General features: G+C 42.6%; 1 protein-coding gene across 6 annotated transcripts; it reads right to left on the minus strand.

The window, feature by feature from the left end:
- Nucleotides 1-126: 126 nt before the first annotated feature.
- On the minus strand, nucleotides 127-15,276 carry GOLM2 (golgi membrane protein 2). 6 transcript variants are annotated; one of them, XM_087704404.1, is made up of 11 exons: nucleotides 14,430-15,275; nucleotides 13,028-13,082; nucleotides 12,205-12,307; nucleotides 11,346-11,436; nucleotides 10,908-11,046; nucleotides 10,542-10,622; nucleotides 9,686-9,766; nucleotides 9,425-9,583; nucleotides 3,723-3,890; nucleotides 2,861-2,912; nucleotides 127-2,085 (listed from the first exon to the last, which is right to left on the minus strand). In XM_087704404.1, the coding sequence occupies exons 1-10, from the start codon at nucleotides 14,754-14,756 to the stop codon at nucleotides 2,890-2,892; spliced, it is 1,227 nt and encodes a 408-aa protein (XP_087560530.1). In that variant the 5' UTR covers nucleotides 14,757-15,275; the 3' UTR covers nucleotides 127-2,085; nucleotides 2,861-2,889. The 6 variants fall into 6 exon arrangements, with proteins under 6 accessions (XP_087560530.1, XP_013920693.1, XP_013920694.1 ...); XM_014065218.2 differs by lacking the exon at nucleotides 2,861-2,912 and having other exon boundaries at nucleotides 10,908-11,043; nucleotides 14,430-15,276; XM_014065219.2 differs by lacking the exon at nucleotides 2,861-2,912 and having other exon boundaries at nucleotides 10,560-10,622; nucleotides 14,430-15,276.
- Between the last annotated feature and the right edge of the window lie 4,993 nt (nucleotides 15,277-20,269).

Consider the following 20,269-nt stretch of genomic DNA (forward strand, 5'->3'; position numbering starts at 1 on the left):
TTAAATAAAACATGTACACATAAGCAACTGTGTTAAACACAAAATTTTGTTGAAGATGTGGGAAATCTTCATTTCCCTTAACTGCATTGCCAGGAGGAGAAAGTAACACAAAGGCAGACACAGAAGCTATATTAAGCTTTTATTAAACTCTATTAAATGTTCAATTTCAACAGCAGATTCTTTACAAAATTACACCTAGCTTTGGAAATAGTCTTGTCAGTTCAACAGTTGCAACATAAAGACAGACTGGGGAGTGAGGGGTTTAGGAAGAACAGGACAGGGCTGCAGATTCAGCCTTATATTTATGTGTAAACACAGCAGTTTTTTACAGCATAAAAAGAAACATTTCAGGCAGAACAATTCCCCTTGAGGGGCCCTGCTTTCGTCTTATGGCTCAAAAGAATCCCAGGTAGAGACTTCTATTTTAATTGTCAGAAATGAATGATTTTCTAATGAAATTCAGTGTAATGCAATGATCACAAATGGACTTTATTCATCAAAAATGAACTTTAACCTGAGCACAGAAATACAGGTGGTCCTCGCTTAATGACCACTCATTCAGTAACCCAATTTACAACAGCACTGAGCCAAGCTGTCCTTGTACTTACAATGGTCAAAGCACACCTGCAGTCGTGTGATCTCGATCTGGGTGTTCAGCAACTGACTCAATTATAATTTTGCAGCATCCCATGTTTCTGCAGTCACTTTTTTTAAAAAAAATTAATAATTACTATTTGTGGTCTTCACTGCTTGCTTCCGACAATCAAAGTCAATTGGGAAAGCAGTAGGAGGGTACAAGGGGCAACCATGTGGATTGCAATTAACACCACCACAGAATTCATTTAACAATGGCAGCCTGAAATGTTGAAGCTGCCAACCTAAGTAGCATGTTCATGTCACATTACACTTTATGACTTGCTTAGCAACGGCATTAGGAATTTCCACTCCCAACCACTGTCATTAAGTAAGAACGATCTGTAGTGAAAGATCAACCCTGTTCATGGAGGGCTTAAAGGTTTTATTCCCAGTAGCCCTTGCTGATAAAATTGTCTGGGTTAATAGCCTGTCACTGTCAGGACGTGACCGTTGCTCTGAACGTCCAAAAGTACTCGCTGCATCTGGCCCTCCCCTACCCAGGAGACGGAAGATGCCCTTGGCTGTACATGCATGCCTCTGGGCCCCTTTCCCATTTTCATGCAGAATCTCTCCAGCAGTACTTTCCTTAAAAAGAACTGAGCATCACTCAGGAGCTGGATACAACAGGTTTCGAGAGAACAAATTTAAAAGATGCAAGGTGACAGTTTTAAGCAAGTTTAAATAAATTAATCTATCATTGCATACAATCAAAGGCCACTGCTGTAAAGAAAAACGTGGGTTAGCAGACTAGCTTTCGAATGCTCAAAATACTGTTTTTCGATTTAGAGCCTAATAAAATATATTTATATATAAAATGAGAATAGTTTGCAAAACATTTGCTATGGGTAACATCAGTCACTCTCCTAGGACGAACTTCCCGTATAGTGTCACTGCCACACAGACCTTGCAGAGTTGTGTTAAACAAAATTCCTTCATAAACACCTATCATATATTTTCAGTCTTATTTTTTCAAAATGAATTGTTATCATATAATACAAGTCACAAGACAAGAGAAAACAATTTGCTTGCATGAATTCAATGCATTGCTGCTTCAATGTTCCATCTATATATTTTTTCTGCAATGAAGTCATGACTATGTATGTGATACAAACTGTACACGTTCACTTTATTTCAGAAACATGTAAAATTATTTTGCAATGTTAATTATTAACACAAAAATTACAGAAAAGGAACAGTCTTACAGCCCAGTCCAGTAACTATCCACTGCTCACCTTCTAGGACAAAGCATCTCTTACTTGCAAAGGGCTGAAACCCACCATATGCACATCACTGCATGTTACCTTTCAGGTCAAACAGCGCACTGTCTCTGGCCTCCTGGGTCTTATGCGCCATCTCTCAGAAGAAAGACATCAGGCCTTTAAAGGACATCATTGAAGCGTGGTTTCCCATAGTCCACCAGATCCATTTGGAGCTCCCTCTCCTCATCATCTGCAACGCAAGGAGGAAAACCAACCTTCAGTTTCTCTCCCACCAATGGGGGAGAAGAGGGGAGGCATGGAGGAACATCTAGCTGCAAAGGCTGCTTTTCCCTTTCCACACCTGAGTGGGATTATTGGGGTGCTGTACTACTGGAACATCAATGCAATGGATGAGTCCAGATTTCTCAGCCCTCCCCCTTTCCCCCCACCTTGGTTTGGGAATTAAACAATTTGCCCATTAGACCTGTCCTTAACAGAAAACTGGACCGGTTGGTTTTGGGGTTTTTTACTTTCCTATCTAACAAAACAGAAAATAAATTATGTAAAGGAGGCTGGGACTTCTCAGTTTATCTGATTCAAAACTGAAGAGAACAGGATGCAATGTGGCATGCAGGAATAAGCTGGTCGAAGGAAGATGCAGTCTGAAGTTGGACTAGAAAGGAAGATTGAGACCAAGTTTCCCCAATGACCCCTATGGGAAGGCCATGATTTGGCACCTGGCCAGCTGCTCCATCTGAAGCCCCATAGTCACATGACCCAGAGCAAGTGATTTCAAGATGTCTCCTGCCTGGTCTTGAGGGGACAAAGTTGCTTTATGTTTTATAAAACTGGCTGCCCCTCCCCCCTTTTGCCTTACACGCTTCCTTCCAAATGAGTCCAATTTTCAGACCCAGCTGCTCTGGCTACAGTGAGGCACATGCCATCTGCCAATTACTCCCCCCTGATTTGGCCAGACATTCCAGAGAACAGAAACATTTCAGCAGTCTTGTGTTTTATAATCTCACCTTTCACTTCATCATTTAATGTTCCCCTCTCATCCTATTAGAGAGATCCTTTCTAAATCCAATAGAAGACAATATTTGAAGCTCAGGATTGGTGTTTTCTTGCGGAGATTTTATTACTCAACTAGCTAATATTTTCAGTGCTAGCGGGGAATGAAGTTTGCTCTTTTTATATGCTAGTGGCTTGTTGTGTCAGTATTGGTGGATTTTTAAATCCATGAACACTTGTGGATCACTGGGTTCCCTCTGCCCTTTGGGTTAAGTGTCTCACAGGGGTTTTCTGCAGCAAATGCACTCTGTGGCACCTTGAAGACTAATTAAATTGTCCTTGCTTATTCCAAAGATGTTTTCCATGAAGCTTCTTCAGCTTAGAGCTGAAGATGCTTCTTGGATAAGAAGTGAAATGTCTTCAAAGAAAAACTAGAAAGTCCAGTTGCCTCTTGAAAAAGCACCTTTGGGACAGCCATGACCTGGGTAGCTGAGAATCTCCTTAGACCTATCCTTGCTTGCTTTGAAAGATCACAGTCTACATCGTTTCTGCTAGAGTGGGCTCAAAATCCCAGCTAGTTGCTCCAAAGCAGAGTACTGTAAGTTCAATTATACACTCCAATTTAAGATCAGCTGCTAGATCTACCCTTTCATACACAATGCCAAACTTCATAAATAAATTTGATTTTTTAAAAAGCAGTTTCAAGAAACCAGCTTCAATTTTGGAAACATTCCACCCCAATAGTACTCCAAAAGATAGTCAAATCTCAGGTGTCAAAGTCTCTTCCTATCAGCTAAATAATGGAAGTACACAAATCTCAGAGTTTTTTACATGATGAAGTTAAGTGAATGGGATGGAGACAAGGCCCAAGCTCACCTTGGACGTCTTCTTCACCACCATCACCATCCTCTTCCTCATTGTAGGCCAGCTCAGCCTGCTTGTCTGCCTCATACTCACCCACGTTCCCATCATCCCCATTATAATCCGCCAGTTTAGATCCATGCTGAGGATCAACAGGGGTCTCGTTCTCATCAAAGAACCGGCCTGTGAAGTAGGCAAAGGAGGAGTCAGAAGCCAGGAGAAGGAGGCAGGGGGGCAGGGAGAGCGGGAGAGGGGAGGCCTCAATGTCATCTGTGGGTAAAGCTGTGGAAAGGGAATTTGCAGCTCTTTCAGCACCAGAAACCCCTGGAAAGTTATTTGTTATACAGAACTTCATAGGGAAAAAAATCACAATATGAGTCAAGAGTAGACATTTTACTTCGTGTTACACGATCTTTACTTCTGTTGTGAGGAAAAGGACTATCACCTTTTTGGCTAAATAATTAGAAAGATATGTCTAAAATCTCACATATTATACAACTCCTATTTTTGTCACAGAATGGTTATTTTCCAAAGCTCAATGTGCTGTGTTTTTCATGCAGAGATTTTAAATGTTTGCTTTAAATGAAGGCAATTTATACTGGTTGAATACTTTTTAAGCATACCTTGACTTCCATTTATCTGAGCTGATGAAATGCCTGATCACGAGCTAAATTTACAATAAGTAACATACTCCAGCCTATAGAAAAATTTCCAATATTTTAGAAAAGTACGAATTGTGAAACAAAATTTCACAATGAAAACAAATTAAGCTGAAGAAAACTACTTCTTGTACATTGCAAGAATGGTGCCATATTAAGTGGATGAACTGGAGCAGTGGTGGGGTTTGGATCCCATTCCAACCGGTACGGTTGGAAGGGGCCCGGCGGTGTCCACATCGACACGCGCAGCGTGCGCATGTGTCTTACCGCCTCCGCGAGCCTCCACAACGCTCCAGCTGCTCAGGAGAGCGTCATGCAGGCGCTGTACATGCCATGCATGTACGCGGAAGCTTTAAAAGACAGGTAAGGAGCTCGGGCAGGCAGGTGGGCCCTCCGGAGCATTGTACCGGAACGGTATCCGGTGCTCTGGGCAGGCTCCAGTGCGCCTGTACCGGGGCATACCGCCTGCAATCCACCACTGAAGTGGAGCCCAATGCCCATTATCAGATGGTGAAAGAAAGCAGGCTGGGAATGCTTACAAAATCAACTTGCAAATCCTTCCAGGGTTCCCTCCAAAGCATCTCTTACAAACTTTTGAGTCCAACCACTTTCTCACATACATACAGAAACAGTCAAGCAGAGGGCATACATGTTATGAGTTTCATAAATGTTGTACCAAAATTTGTGGTAAATAAATATAATGTAATTCTTATTTCTAATTATCTACAAAGATAGAAATCAATCAAACTGTTCAAGTCCTCTGTTTACTATCTGGAAAAACAACAAAACCCGAGGAAAGATGCTTCCACTGATGGGAAGCTAGGAGGGTGAAAGGGTCAAAGACTTTACCTGCCTCTTTCTGCAGCTCTACCACCGCCAGCCCTCTGCCTTGAGTTTGGAGGATGGGGTGACATAACATCTCCAGACATGTCCTGTTCTGATAGAGTGGCTGGATTATTTAGCTCCAGCCTAAAGCAGATGGGCCCTAAAAGCAGAAGCACTAAAAAGGTTCGTCTTTTGGATGCACTTCCAGGACTGATCACACGCTCTTTCAGTAGGTCCTGCATAAGAATGGGAATCTTTTTTGCTTTCCCAAGGAAGATCATTTTTTGTTCATCCTCTAGGTGAGAGCAGATGGGCTGCCTTAATGATGGCAGGCTGAGACCCCAGCCAAAGGAATGGGCAAACTGGTGCATGTACGGAAGCTCTGGATAAGTAGAATTTTCAAACTACAACCGCTTTGTGAAGCCCAAAGAGCTGTAATTAAAAATACCAGCAGTAAAGAATTGCTAGCTTTCTAAGTTTTCACCACTAACATAGTTTAACCTTGCAAACAAGGCAGGTTCTGAGTGGTATTCGTTTTTGGAGGCAAGAATATTTTGAGAGCTTTTTATATGAAGTTCTACTTGCTGACAGAAGCTGCTTGACCCACTAGGTCCCAGGAAATGCATCCACATCCATTAGCTCCCCACAGGAGAAAGCTGGTTTCATCAAGTTTCAGAAGGCCAAGTATGATTCAGGTGTATTCATGAGGATCCTAGAACGCAGGATTAGGCATGATTTGTAAGTAAAAGCTACTTCTGAAAAAGACTTAATTGCAACACTGACACTTTGGGGAAAAGAAAGGGAAAAATTGGGACAGAAATAGAAACAGGAGTCTAGTTTAATGAAAAGGAGGACTGGGGGTGACATGATAGCAATGTTCAAATATCTCAGGGGCTGCCAGAAAGAGGGAGGAAACCTATTCTCCAAAACATCAGAGGGCAGGACGAGAAGCAATGGATGGAAACTAATCAAGGAGAGAAGCAACCTAGAACTAAAAAGAAATATCCTGACAGAACAATTAATCAGTGGAACAACTTTCCTCCAGAAGTTGTGAATGCTCCAATACTAGCTGTTTTGGCATGCAGTGCCACTATAGGGCATTGCATGGCAAAAGAACTAGACAGAGTTTCTCCCCATATGCCCTCACTCTGCTAAACACCCAACTCCCACAGCACTGTCTGACGCCTGAAGATAGTTACCCATGTAGTAGGCTGTATTGCCTTGTCATCTTCTCAACTTCTCACTTTTCCTACTATCTTCTCCTATTAGTAACTTATGATTTCCCACTTGTTTTTTAATCTTATGATTATATTTAGTGATTTATGATCTATAAGTATGGCATTGTTATTTGTCTGTACACTGAGAATATATGGACCAGAGACAAATTCCATGTGTCTAATCACACTTAGCCAATTTATTCTATTGCTATTCAATTCCATTCCTTTCTATCCCTTATCCCTATCCCACTAGGTTTTCAAGAAGAGACTGGACAGCCATTTGCTCAAAATGGTACAGGGTTTCCTGCTTCAGCAGGGGGTTAGACTAGAAGACCTTCAAGGTCCCTTCCAACTCTGTATTCTGTTATTATGGTTCGTTGCGTAGTCAGTCAAATGTTCAGACTGGATTTGGCAATTTTGTCCATTTATTCAGTCCTTCCCGAGGACCTTATTATTACTATTACTGAAATACACAAAAATGGCATTTTATGTTTCAAAGATCGTACAGTACAAAACGTCTCAAGCTGAGCTTCAGATCAGTTTTATCTAAACCCTGTTAATCAGAATCTAAGTGCAGAGGGGACCCAGAGATCATTCAATCCAACCTTCTGCTCAAGGGCAGGAATCCGCTTCTACAGCATCCCAAAGAGGGAGCCCTCCAGGCTCTCTTTAAAGGCCTCTCTTTAATAGGCACCCTCTTCCATTGCTGAAAAGGACCTACAGGTAGTCCTCAACTTATGACCAGTCATTGAGCATTTGAACATTTGAAGTTATGACAGACTCTCTTGGGGTACTTACAGCCTGGATTCAAACTTCCGACAGTTCCCCCCCACAATCATGTGGCCCCGTGGCTGAACGTCTGATGCTCAGCTACTGGGCCTTATTTACGGCCATTTGCAGTGTCCCATGGTCACATAACCATGTTTTATGTTGGTTTTGCTGAAAACAGGCCTTTAGTTTTGGTTTTCAGCAAAAACACACCCAGAGCAAACCATTTGCTTAATCCCCACTGTAAACAAGGTTGTAAAAATTGGGTCAATCATGTGGGTGACTAAACTCTTCCCTGTACCTATTGCTGACACCCCTTTAAAATACTTCAAGAAATAAATCACATCTCCGCATAGTATTCTCCAGGTTATACTCAACACCTTCAACTATTCCTCGAGAGTTTTCCCCATCCTCGTTCCCTTAGTATCTGGTATATTGCCATCGGTCAGAGTCTTTCCTTGAATGCTGTGCCAGAATTGGATACAATAGTCTAGACCAGAGGTCCTTAAAGTTGCTAAGTTTGGGAACCTCTGGTCTAGACCAGTGATAGCGAACCTTTTCGGCACCAAGTGCCCGAACCGGAATGTGTGCGTGCATGTGCACACTGGAAACCCAAAGACCAGCTGGACGGTGTGCATACACACACCAGCCACCTGGTTTTCGGGTTTCTGGCACTCTGGGTGCACAAAGATGAGCTGGCCGGCACACATGCGCGTGCCAGAAACCGGAAGAGCAACTGGTGATGGCACACGTACTCAGAGAGGGCTCTGTGTGCCCCTCTGGCATGCGTGCCATAAGCTCACCACCACAGGTCTAGACCAGGGTTGTCAAACTCGATTTCATTGAGGGCCGCATCAGGGTTGTGTTTGACCTTGGGGGCTGGGTGGGAGTGGCCAGAGTAGGTGTGGCTAGCTCGACATCACTCGTGTCAGGGGCGCCTATGGTGGCCCAAAATGGAGAGGGTTGCAGAAGGCCGTCGCAGTCTCCTGAGCTCCGTTTTTGCTGGCAGAGGCACCATAGGCCGGTCCTTCACTGTTTCCAGGGTAGCCCTGTGAGCCAAATCTAAGCATCCTGTGGGCCGCATCCAGCCCACGGGCCTTGAGTTTGACAACCTTGATCTAGACAAAGATCTAGCCAGTTTGGTCTAATGGTTAAGGCTGCAGACTAGTAAGAAAATTGTGAATTCACATCCCACCTTAGCCACAAAAGGCTGCTGGGTGACTTTGGGCCCAGGTACTCTCTCTCAGCCCAACTCACAAGTTTGTTGTTGTGAGGAAAATAGAAGGAAGAAGTACTGTATATGTTTGCTGCCTTGAGTTGTTTATAAAAATATTAGGTGGGATGTAAATAAATAAATAAATTTCATCAACACAGAATCATTTCCCTTGATCTCCATGCTAAATTTTGTTAATATAGCCTAATACTGCATTTGCATTTTTTTGCAACTGAATCACAGAGCTAGTTCATATTTCGCTTGTGAAACACCAAAACAACCAGAAACCTATACGGCTTTCTTCATTTTATACCTGCCGTTTTTTCCAATCCAAAGCTTAGATTCTGAATTTGTCCTCACTGAAAAATCTTGCTGATTTTGCCAAGCTGTTCCAGGCTTTGATTCTCCAAGTCCCACACCTCACAGGCAGCATGCGGTTCTTTCCTTGAATTGCAGTTTTTGTTTTCTTCAAACATGATGTTTCTAAGCTCCAATGCATTTAGTAAGTTCTTTCCTTATTGGCCCACAAAACGTTGTTTCAGTGACTGGCTAGGTCACCCAAGTGCTCTCTGGCAAACTCGAGCTGAACAGCAATGTGCTTTCTGGAGTCTGGTGGCTTCCTCCTTGGCATCTTCCCATGCACCTTTAGCTCTCATCCAGTGTTTTTCTTATGGCACATGGTATCATGCGCACTGACATTAGGCAGCGTAAAAGTGGTCTGCAGATCTTTTTGTGTTCATGATGTAGATTTGCAGCTTCCACAAATTTACATCATGAATTCAAGATTCTGAAGAAGGCAATTAATATGTGAGGTGGGAGGAAGGTTTTTTTTTTTTGGTCAGGTATGAATGCTAGAAGATACAGCTCTGAGCTTCTGAGATGGATTTATAGTACAGCAATTAATGGCTAAGATTTTTAAAAACAAAGACATCTGAATACAAATATACTTAAAACAGCCAGCTGGTAGATATTAGGTGTTTTAATGAACTTGAGATAACACATGCAATTATGCTCAATTATCATGGACTGACTCACTTTGCTTCATTCTCTGAAAGTCGTTGACTCTCTCCTTGGAAGTCTGTTTTGCAAGCTGTTTTTTGGGTTTTGGAATGTCCAATGTGTGATCAGGAATTGCCCGCTGAAGGTAGTTTGGTGGCACCTGGTTTACCATATCAGTATTACCCTCATTTGCACCTGGAGCAGACAAAAATGCAAAGCCAGAGTTGAAGGTCACAGAGAAAAGCTCATGATGAAGGCCAAATCAACAACACTTTCACTCAGGACACACGATCTCACCTGTACGGGTTTTCTCTGTGAAAACATTTCCACCAGGCAGATGCTGATTTTGAGATGTTGAAAAAAGTGGCTTCTTCAAAGCTAAAAACACAAATCCATACCATGACTCACATCTGTAAATACTAATTAAACATATTAAAAAGCAATTATTTAGCACTTGGTTCAAAGAGTTCAACTGAATAATTCTGCTAAAGGCCAATGTTTGCCACATGAAACAGACTTACAGATCCAGCTGTGGCCCTAAGCAAATGTAGATGTTCACCATAAGCCTCCCTAGTTATAACCATCATAATACCAATTCCTGGGGGGAAATCAGAGAATCACGTCTTTATCCTAGTAGCCCTGAAGGATTTGCTGATTACAGCATCTACCAGTATTAACAATCAATGAATAAAAATTCCAGATTTGTAGAAAAAACACTGCATATATTAATAAATATACATTGCCTCAAACTTGGGACCGGACAATACACAGAAGTCCTCTGTCAACATAGCAATCTCTCACAAGTTTTAAGGATCAAAAAAGAATCTAAAAGGTTCTTCTTCTTACTACAACCCATTTAAAAAGGAAGGTCTTAGAACATTTCCTAACTGGTGTCAGGATTTCCATGAAGAAGTCCTGCCTTACAGCCCATATCTCTCATATTTCAGATCAGGATGGGACATTAAGCGGTTAGTGCCAACTGTGAACATCAACTGAAAAGCAACATAATTAAGAACCCAGAAACAGTGCTGCCAATCTTATTTATCAGAGTAGCATTTTTAAGTATCCTGGGGCCCATTAATCAATTCAAGTATCTGTCTATGGAGTGAGCAGAAATGCAGGAGACAGCCAACATTAGATTTGAGATACCAACCAGTGAGTGTATCTTCACCTTTGGCAGGGTCATTCTCTTCTATTCCAGGCATGCCTGCGTCATCTCCGAGTTTAATCTTTTCTGTCAAAACAAGATATTTTTCCCTTTGCTGCACCATCCACTGAAGCTCTAAGATGAGGAGCCTTCAGTCTGTTCCAGGGAAGGGAATTGGAACGGTAACAGAGGAGAGTTACCTCGCCTAACCTCAGATTAAACCCCCTCCCCTCTTCCCAAGCTCTGCTGATTGAAGTGTGCAGTGCCACCAAGTCTGTAGCCTGGCCACGTAACGTGCCAGGCAAGTATTTGCCATCCTCCCATGAGTGCCAGAGGGACCCTGATGCCTTACCACAGTTGTCCCACACAGACCTTTGCCATCTGATATATTGTTGGTCGATGGTGCTTCATTCTTAACTTCGTTCAGTTTTTGAGTTGTTTTCACTACTTTTGGACTCTCACTCAATCCTCTCTCAATGTCTTTGGTGAATTGGCTCCTGTGGGTGGCCTGCTGTGAAAATGTTCCTTAAGCATTAAAAGCTAAACTTACAAGGAAAACATTATCTTTCAGTCAATCCAATGCTTTATATTTCATTGTTAGAATCAACGTATAGAAATTGTCTTTCTTTTCACCTTTGCCTCATCTACTTTCTTACAGCCCAAGTGTAACAAAATAAAAACTCTACCCCGATACAGCAACTAGTGTTACCAAGTCTGCTCCTTGCCAGTCCCATCTTATACCCATGTTGGGAGGGAGCAAAAACAGGCAGAAGACTCCTGGATTCACCCCTCGCAAAGAGAACGATGTACCTTCTGGTCCTTCATAACTTGTTCCTCCATTTTTTTCATATCTTCTTCATGTTGTATTCTTAGTTCCTTGATTTGTTGCCCACACTGAAAACTAGAACCAAGATGGAGTGGAATTTAGAACTGAGATTGACATTTTTTCTAGGCTTCCCACTGTATCATTTATGATCTGCCTAGTATAGTTCTTTTCTGCATAACATACTTAATACATTAAAAGACCTTTATAGGAAACCAAGACAACCCGATATCCATGGGTCATTGTTTCAGGATACTTCCTTACCAGATTCCTCAATGCTTTCAAAAATGGCAGAGGTCCTAGTATACTTGAAAAGTTCTTTTTCAAAATTCAGGGCGATTGAGAGCTGTATCTGCCTTGAAAATAGGCTATGATGAATTGTACGGCAGAAAGATCAACACTTGACCCAGATAAAGGTCACAGGCAAACAGGAGAGTTGTGAGGCAGACAGGCAGGGTCTCTAACATTTTTGAGGAACTCCTTCACAAAAATCTTGATCAGTCATGAACTCAAATACAGCGGCATACTACTGCAGCACTCTCTGTAAACACCAGTAAATTGATCATTTTACATTGTCTATTTACTTTGGAGAACTGTATTCTACTTGCAGATTTTATTTGTACAAACAAGCAAAGCAAAATGTGTTCCATTCTCCTCCTCCTTAATTATAAAGCTGTACTGACGCATCAAACACAGCTGAGGCCAAACATCTTAACCTATTTTATACAACAACCGTGAAAGATTATTACTCAACGCTGATCCTAAAGGTCATAAACAAATGAGCTGACCTGGCAACAATAAAATGTCTTATAACTGGGTTACTTTTGTTCACATTTAAACTCTCACCTTTCATACTCCAATCTTTTAAGGAGTTGTGTATTGTTTTTCTTGTATTCATGAAGATAGTCCTCTTGCCGTAAGAATTCTTGACGCAATTCAGCAAGTTGTTCTAAGCCAAAGTAAAATCATTTGAATAATTTTTAAAAAGTGCTCCATACTTTAAACTTAGCCTTGTTTTTGGCTGGGTAATTTTCCACAATAGTACTGTGTTTTCCTGAAAATAAGATAGGGACTTATTTTCTTTTGACCCCCAAAATAAGAGCTTGGCCTTATTTTCGGGGGGGGGGAGTATTAATTTTGAGGTGCAGAAGGCGGTGAGCGTGGTCACCTCATGGCTGCTGCTGTGTTGCAATATTTTCGAGGCAGGGCTTATTTAAGTGCATGTGCTCAAAAGCCCAAATGGGTTTATTATCCAAGGAGGTCTTATTTCAGGGAAACAAAGTATATATGTAGATAATGTTTTACACACCACACACACACACCATATCTATGTTACTGAAGTAAAATAAAACAAAATATACCTTTCTGAATCCTTATTCCAAAGCTACTTTGTTACAAAACAATAGAGGCTGTTTTGATACTTGAGGCCCATTTTTAAAAAGTCCAGAAGATAATGGATATTTTTCAGAGATGCTGCCTATTTTTAATGTTTCATATTCTAGTACATTTATACTATTTATGTAGGCAAATATTTAAAAGAAAAATTACAACAGTCCACAAAAAGTAGGAGAGGTTACACTTGTAGCTGTCTTCCAAAACGTCAAGTGAGCATCTTTTACTGTTCTGTGTTATTTAGCTATAAAATCATATTTGCACCAAGAACATTTACCCTTTAAGCGACGTATGTCTGCCATCTGGTATGATATGTTGCTCTGAAGTTTGACCTAAAAACAAAAAATAAGTAGTGAAGTAGTACAGATTCCTGTTCCGAGAATAAAATTCTCTACAGCGAATGTTTCTGAAGACAGCTCCGACTAGGGGCAGGCCATTCTTTTGCCGAGAGTCTCAGAGGTAGATGGGGTGAGAATGTAAGTCCTCGCTGGAGGGATGAGACTTTCAGATCCTTTTTTTCCCCCTTTGGCTTAAACAAAAGTATTTCACTTGATGTCTTAGAAAACACATGCTGCTATTTTTTTTATGGCTCGCCTCTTAAGGGGAGGCAGGTATTTTAAACTGACCAGGGCAGCTACCACCTCACACCCTGTGCCCGAGAAATAATTTTCAGAAAGCAGCATGCTTTCCCTGCAGATGCCTAGAGTTGAAGTAGGGACTGAAATCCTTGCTTCACAAGAACGAACTGAAGCATATCCTGAACTATATCCTGAAGCATATCCTGACCCCAGGGGTTGGGGAGCTGGTGGGGCAGCTGCATTACCTCCCTTCCCCTGTTCGTTTTGTTTGGTTACAGCATCTTACACTTAGGACCACAACTGAGTCCAAAATTTGTTAAGTGAAACATTTGTTCAGTGAGTTTTGCCCTATTTCATGACATTTCCTGCCGCAGTTAAGTGAATCATTGAAGTTGTTAAGTGAATCTGGCTTCCCCATTGACTTTGCTGATCAGAACATCACAAAAGGGGATCACATGACTCCTGGACGCGACAATCATAATTAATATGCATCAGCTGCCAAGCCCTGAATTTTGAGCACCTGAATGTGGGGATGCTGCAAAGGTCTGCTACTAACCGTGAAAAACGGTCATAAGTCACTTTTATTCAGTGGCACTGTAACTCTGAACAGTCACTAAATAGCAGTAGCGCTTAGACATATACCACTTTACAGCCCTAAGTGGTTTAGAGTCAGCCTCTTGCCCCCAACAATCCAGGTCCTGATTTTACTGACCACAGAAGGATGGAAGGCTGAGTCAATCTGGAGCCTGATGAGATTTGAAGTGCCAAATCACAGGCAGCCGGCAGTTCAAATCTCACCAGGCTCAAGTCTGACTCAGCCTTCCATCCTTCTGAAGCAGATGAACTGTTGTAAGTTGAGCACTGTCCGTAGTGCTGGTAATGATTTTAGGCATCATTTTCCTGCCCACTTGCCTTGGGATGGGGCCCATACCCATTAGATCAAGAGGAGGAATCTTCCTGTCCTCCAGGGAAGCCACGCTTAGTATTGGAAAGGCATCAAGGCATCTCTGGCCCTCCACCACCACCTCTCAAAGGCCAGGAAAAACCGCCTTTTCCTTCAGCAGCCCCACTGAACCCCGGGGGTTGAGGTGGGTTTCTCACCTTGCCATCCTCACACTTGCGGACCTGGCCGTCCTTGGCCTGCAGCTGCCCGCTCAGTTGGCTGTGGTCGGCCTCCCTCTGCTCCAGGGACTTCTTGTGGGCCTCCACCTGCAGCAGCAGCTCAGAGTTCCTCTTCTCCAGCCGGCCCCGGGCCACATCGCCCCGCTTGGCCTGGCCCTGCAGCTCGGCCACCTCCTCCTGCAGGACCGTCTGGCGGGACGACGAGCTCCAGGAGTTGAAGGCCAGCGCCGCGATGACCAGCAGCAGCGCCGCGAAGAGGAAGGAAGGGAGGCGGCCGCCCCGTCGGTTGCCCCCGAACCCCACCATGGGGCAGGCCGGGCGGCTCTTTCAGCACCTGGCAGCGCGGAAGGGCGCCGAGCTCATCGGCCGCCGCCTCGACCCCGGGCCGCGCGGCAGCGCAGGGGCCCCTCGCCGGACGGTCGCAGCCTCCGCGCCCCGGATCTGGCGCCGCTCCCGAGCAGAAACCCGGCAGCGCCCGGCAGCCCGCGCCGCCTCTCAGCCGGCACCCAGGGGCCTCGGGGCGGCGGGCTCCGAGGCGCCGCCGCCTGAAGGGCGCGCAGGGGGGGCGGCCGCCGCGGGAGCCTCTGAAGAGCGAAGCGCAGCGCCCGGTGGGCAGAGCCGGGCGAGGCCGGGGCAGCTGCCGCCCAGGGTGCCGGCCGCCGCTCCCGCCGGGCGGGCCGGGGCTGCGGCGGAGCGCGCGAGGCTGGGCGGCCGCCGGGAAGGAGAGAGCAGGAAGCCCCGCCAAGCGGCCAACGGCGCCCGCCCGCCTCTCCGCCTCCGCTCCGCCACTTCCGCGTCGCCTGGCCGCCCGGTCCCACAGCCACGCCTCTCGCGAGAAGAGAGGGTCGCGCGCCGTTGCTGCGAGGTTTGTGAGGGACCCGCCCAGCCGCTGCGTCAGACGGTGGGGGTGCAGCATTTGTGGGGCGAGGCTCCCCGGCTGCCGGCTCGAAGGCGGCGTGTCCGTCGATTCCTGCATGCCGTCGGGGGCATTCTGGGAGCTGAAGTCCACGCGACTTAAAGTCGCCGAGTTTGGGAAAGGCTGGTTTAGCTCAGCGCTTCTCAACCCTGGCGACTTTGAGGTGTGTCTTCAACTCCCAGAATCCTCCAGCGGCGAATTCATGTTGAAGGCAGGGTGGACGTTGACCTCCCAGCATTCCTGGGTGCCAGCTGGGACATTCTGGGAGCTGAAGTCCACACATTTTAAAGTTGCCCACTTCAGAAACACTGGGTTAGCTAAGTGCGGGGAAATCTGACTGGGAACTCTTTATTTTTATTTAAACATAATTAATATAAATTTATGTATTAGAATTTAATTTAAGAGCTGATACTCCTTTCGGGTTTTTTTTTCCTCTAACGAAACATCACCCTGATAGGTTTTACATTGCCTGCGTTTTGAAATCGGAGCAAATTTACTTTGAAATTTGCTGAAGTGTTTTTTTTTTAGTTGCAACATGCATTCATCAAGGTTTAGTCACCCACTGTATTATTTGTAAAGTGAGACTTGCTTCAGGTTTAATGGCATATAGATGAGGTTTTGGGTTTTTATATGTAGTATAAATTGAATCTGAATAAATGTTGTAGCAGTTGGAAGATCTAGAATAAAAGAGTAACAGTACTCCATAAATAATTATATAGCTGAAGGCTGAAACTATTGTACTATTGTTCAGCATATTATTGTACTGAAAAAGGGCTTTGCAAGGGACAGATGGATGAAGACTTCAACCTAAATGTTTTACACAAGTTTCAGTAAACAATGGCCAAATTTCTTTATAATCATCCAGTCATAATCTGCAATGGAAATTATTTCCATTGTTCTGCAATTCATTTTAGTAATAGGTATATACTTCAAATTTGAAAATACTTCAAAGTCCCCATCTCAAAATCAAGTTAAAATGTTTCATGACATCTTCTCAAAACATAATAATTTTAGGAAATTGCAAAATAGTTTAATAAGCCTTATTTTCATAGCATCCAACAACTATTCCTTTTCTAGACACAGAGATTCACAGTTTTGATAAAGCAATTAAGACACTTTCCCATTGTGTAGGCAAAATGGAAATCTCCAATTTGTTGTTCCATTTGGGCTTTAAAGTCTGCATATCAAATGTAATTATTGATTAAAATGTTTTTATGATTAAAGTGGGGGGTTCTAAGATTTAATGATCATATCGAATAATTATTGCTGAAGATGCCACCCACACCAACTGAGAGGTTGGCATAGACTGCAGTTCTTAATACAGCCAGTGGGTGGCAACAAATCAATGACATTTTTTTAATCCCTTAGCAAAGGAAATTATTGTTCTGTTATGGATAAAGAAAAAAAACTTAAAACTTAAATCTTCCACATCAGGGTTTTTTTTATTTAAAAAAAAATCATGTTTAAGATGCGTATTTTCGCAGTATGATTTCACAGTATGATTTTTGTATAAGAAAAAAATGAAAAAATGCTGTTTTACACCACTGGCATGCCACCATTACAAATTGATAGAGATATAGCAATAAGGGATATATCTTCAACTATAAAAAGACCTTCGTGCTTTAATCTACATCTTTTTCTTTGCTCGCAGCTTGATAATAACAGGGAGGGGGTGGATGGCATCCAAGCTTCCGAAGGCCCTGGGAGACATCTCAAGGGCCACCGAGCAAATGTCCCAGCATGGCTGTCTTGTTTCCTATTTAAAAAATGAACAGGCGTGATCAGTGGATGTTTTGGGCTGTGGGTGGCCCGTTTGGAAAAGGGGGAAGTAACTATGCTTCCTTTTGAGTGAGAAACTCAAAGCTGGTTTCTCTTCTTCTATGTCAATGTGGTTTATACAGTAAAGTTTTATACTCTTGGTAAAATAATGTCCCAGGAGTTCCTTTTCTGGATTTGCCAACTGGACAGTTGACATTACCAATTAATTAGAGGTGTTGTGTATGAATATTTCAAAAGTTCCCAGGAAAAAGAGTGCATCTTAGGAGTGCATAAGTTGTCCAAAATACAGTGCTTGTTAAAAGACATACTTAATATACTTAAAAGACATACTTAAGAGCCAAGGTGGTGCAGTGGTTAAATGCAGCACTGCAAGCTACTGCTAGATCAGCAGTTCAGCGGTTCAAATCCCACCGGCTCAGGGTTGACTCAGCCTTCCATCCTTCCGAGGTGGGTAAAATGAGGACCCAGATTGTTGGGGGCAATATGCTGACTCTCTGTAAACCGCTTAGAGAGGGCTGAAAGCCCTATGAAGCGGTATATAAGTCTACTGCTATTGCTATTAATGACATGAGTAGTGTTACTTTTATTTACAATAACATAATTGTTGTGTCCGAACCATGGCAACCGCGAGGTCCTTAAGCTGAATACTTAATAATAATCAATACCAATAACATAAGTATATAGTGTCAGATTCAGGAAACTCCGCCCCTTAATTAACAATTAAAATGATACCTTCAGAATTTAAGACGTTCACAAGGATTTATAGAATAGAACAGTATATTGAGCTTTTAACATTTATCTAGGCAAGGGAACTCCATGAAAAGTATACTTTATTTTTATATTATTTATTATATTTTATTAATACATAGAGAGCCCCAGTTTGATCCAGTGGTTAAGGCACCAGGCTAGAAGCGTGGGGGACCATGAGTTCAAGTCTACCTTAGCTCTGAAAGGCAGATTGGGCTGGTTGCTCTTTCTCAGTCAAACCCAGATCATGTGGTTGCTGCTGTGGGAAAAATAGGAGGAAGAAAGTGCACTGGGTATGTTTGGCATCTTGAGTTATTTGTAAAAATAATACAGGCAGGATATAAATGAACAAACAAATAACATATCTTAAAAATAACATTCATGTTGAGCACATAGGATAAGACTTAATAAACCCCTCTGTCAATATCCAGATATGTATCTGTATATGTAATTTATTTAATGTAATTTAATATAATTATTTGGAAAAGATATGGAATAAATATACCTAAATTAATAAATTTAATCCAATAAAATAATGAGTTTGTAATAAATACCTCCCTACTGCAATAATTTCTAATGATTAACAGAGTATCCCACAGTCCAAATGCATGAATCAGATGCAACCATGCTGGAATCTAAGTATGATCTTTAGAAATAAATATATCCTTTATCAAAATGAAATGGCAGAAGATAAAGAGTTCTAAATAAACAACAAAAGTCAAAGAAAAAGCAGGCGTCCTTTTACAGTATAAAAGCAGAAGAAGAAAAAGAAAACTAGATTTAAAAAATAGGGCTGTCTGCTGCCCCACATTTTTTAAGAAATTCAAATTTAGACAAGAAAATATACAGAATGATTTTTTCCCCAATAAGATAGGATGTTCTATGATCTTGCATAGTTACTGCAACTTTATTTCTTGGTGTTTCTTTTCCCAGTATAGTAATATGAATTATTATTATAGAGGAGTGCACAGTCAGCCAGTTCTTTAGATGGGATTTGGCATTTTTTTACTGTTTCCAAATTATCAAGGACCGAGACACAGGCAAATGTTGTTGATGGGGTTAATGGTATGTTCGCAAGATACAAAATGTTCCAAATAAAGCTGTCTTTTGAAATTGACGTGGTGGTGGTTTTGTTAATGAAGATGGTATTCAAATAGCGCGCCAGTTGTTTTGGGATTGCAACCAAAGCACCTGTAGTTATTGTCAGTACTGTATATTTATTTTCTTTTGCCACATTATTCTTTTTCTATTTGCAAGTATTTTGTGATTATCTCCAGTTCTTTCTTTTCTACACTGTTCTTTCCAGTACTGCCGCATCCACTATCCAGACTTTTTTGTCTTTGTTATCAACAATTGTGACGTCTGAACTTTCTGTTTGAATTCCTTATTATTTCATTCATTATTTCAGCTTCGAGGTCATCCAGCTCCATAGCAATTCTTTACAGCTTTCTGATAAAAATGAAAAGAAAAACAGATATGCCAAGAAAAAATAAAGTAATTGACTGGAAGCCAGGGAGGTAAGTGCTCACAACCAGGCCTTTAACAGTCTAGGAAAGTCAAATGGTCTCTGCTGGTAGGGGTAGAATTTCAGAGGCAGAAGCACCACCAAAGAGCCATTTCCTAATTCCCACAAGATGATATTGAGTATTTGAGTATTTGAGTATTTATTAATACTTATAGGCCGCCCTTTTCCCTGAGGGGACTCAGGGCGGCTTACATAAAATGAGGGGGGGGTATACAGACAATAGACACAAACAATACATAGAAGTAAAATAGTAAGCAACATTCATTCATCATTCGGGTGGGGACAGTTATCTTTGTCCCCAGGCCTGACGGGCTAGCCAGGTCTTAAGGGCTGTGCGGAAGGTCTGGACGGTGGTGAGGGTACGAATCTCCACGGGGAGATCGTTCCAAAGGGACGATTGCTTAATTGACAGGAGCTGGAGTGTGCCCACTTTTGCTGACCTTACTTAATGAGTGAAAACTCATGATGTAGACGTGATTTTGGAAGCACTGAACAAACTCTTTCAAAGATTCTGGAGCACCAGGGAACTACCAGAAGGCTGGAAAAGAGCTGATGTGGTTTCTATTTTCAAAGAATTGAGGGGAGGGGAAAGGAACTCAGAAGACAATCAAGCAACACCCCAAAACAAGCAAAGTCAACATAAGTCTGTGAAAACTAGACAATGCCAAACAAACCTTACTGTATTCTTTGACAAAGAAATTAGTGGACCAGTGAAATAGCAATAGCAATAGCAATAGCAGTTAGACTTATATACCGCTTCATAGGGCTTTGAGCCCTCTCTAAGCGGTTTACAGAGTCAGCATATCGCCCCCACAGTCTGGGTCCCCATTTCACCCACCTGGGAAGGAAGGA

The sequence above is a fragment of the Thamnophis sirtalis genome, unplaced genomic scaffold (genome assembly GCF_051295495.1).
Source record: "Thamnophis sirtalis isolate CommonGarterSnake01/CBP01778 unplaced genomic scaffold, rThaSir2_p1.2 scaffold_2, whole genome shotgun sequence".
NCBI lineage: Eukaryota > Metazoa > Chordata > Lepidosauria > Squamata > Natricidae > Thamnophis > Thamnophis sirtalis.

Coding starts and splice junctions, on each gene's coding strand:
- GOLM2 (XM_014065217.2), bottom strand. CDS start 14,756: ATGGTGGGGTTCGGGGGCAACCGACGGGGCGGCCGCCTCCCTTCCTTC. Junction 10,623..10,907: donor CAATATATCAGATGGCAAAG/GTCTGTGTGGGA, acceptor TTGTTTTGACAG/AAAAGATTAAACTCGGAGAT. Junction 9,584..9,685: donor CACAGAGAAAACCCGTACAG/GTGAGATCGTGT, acceptor TGTCTGCTCCAG/GTGCAAATGAGGGTAATACT.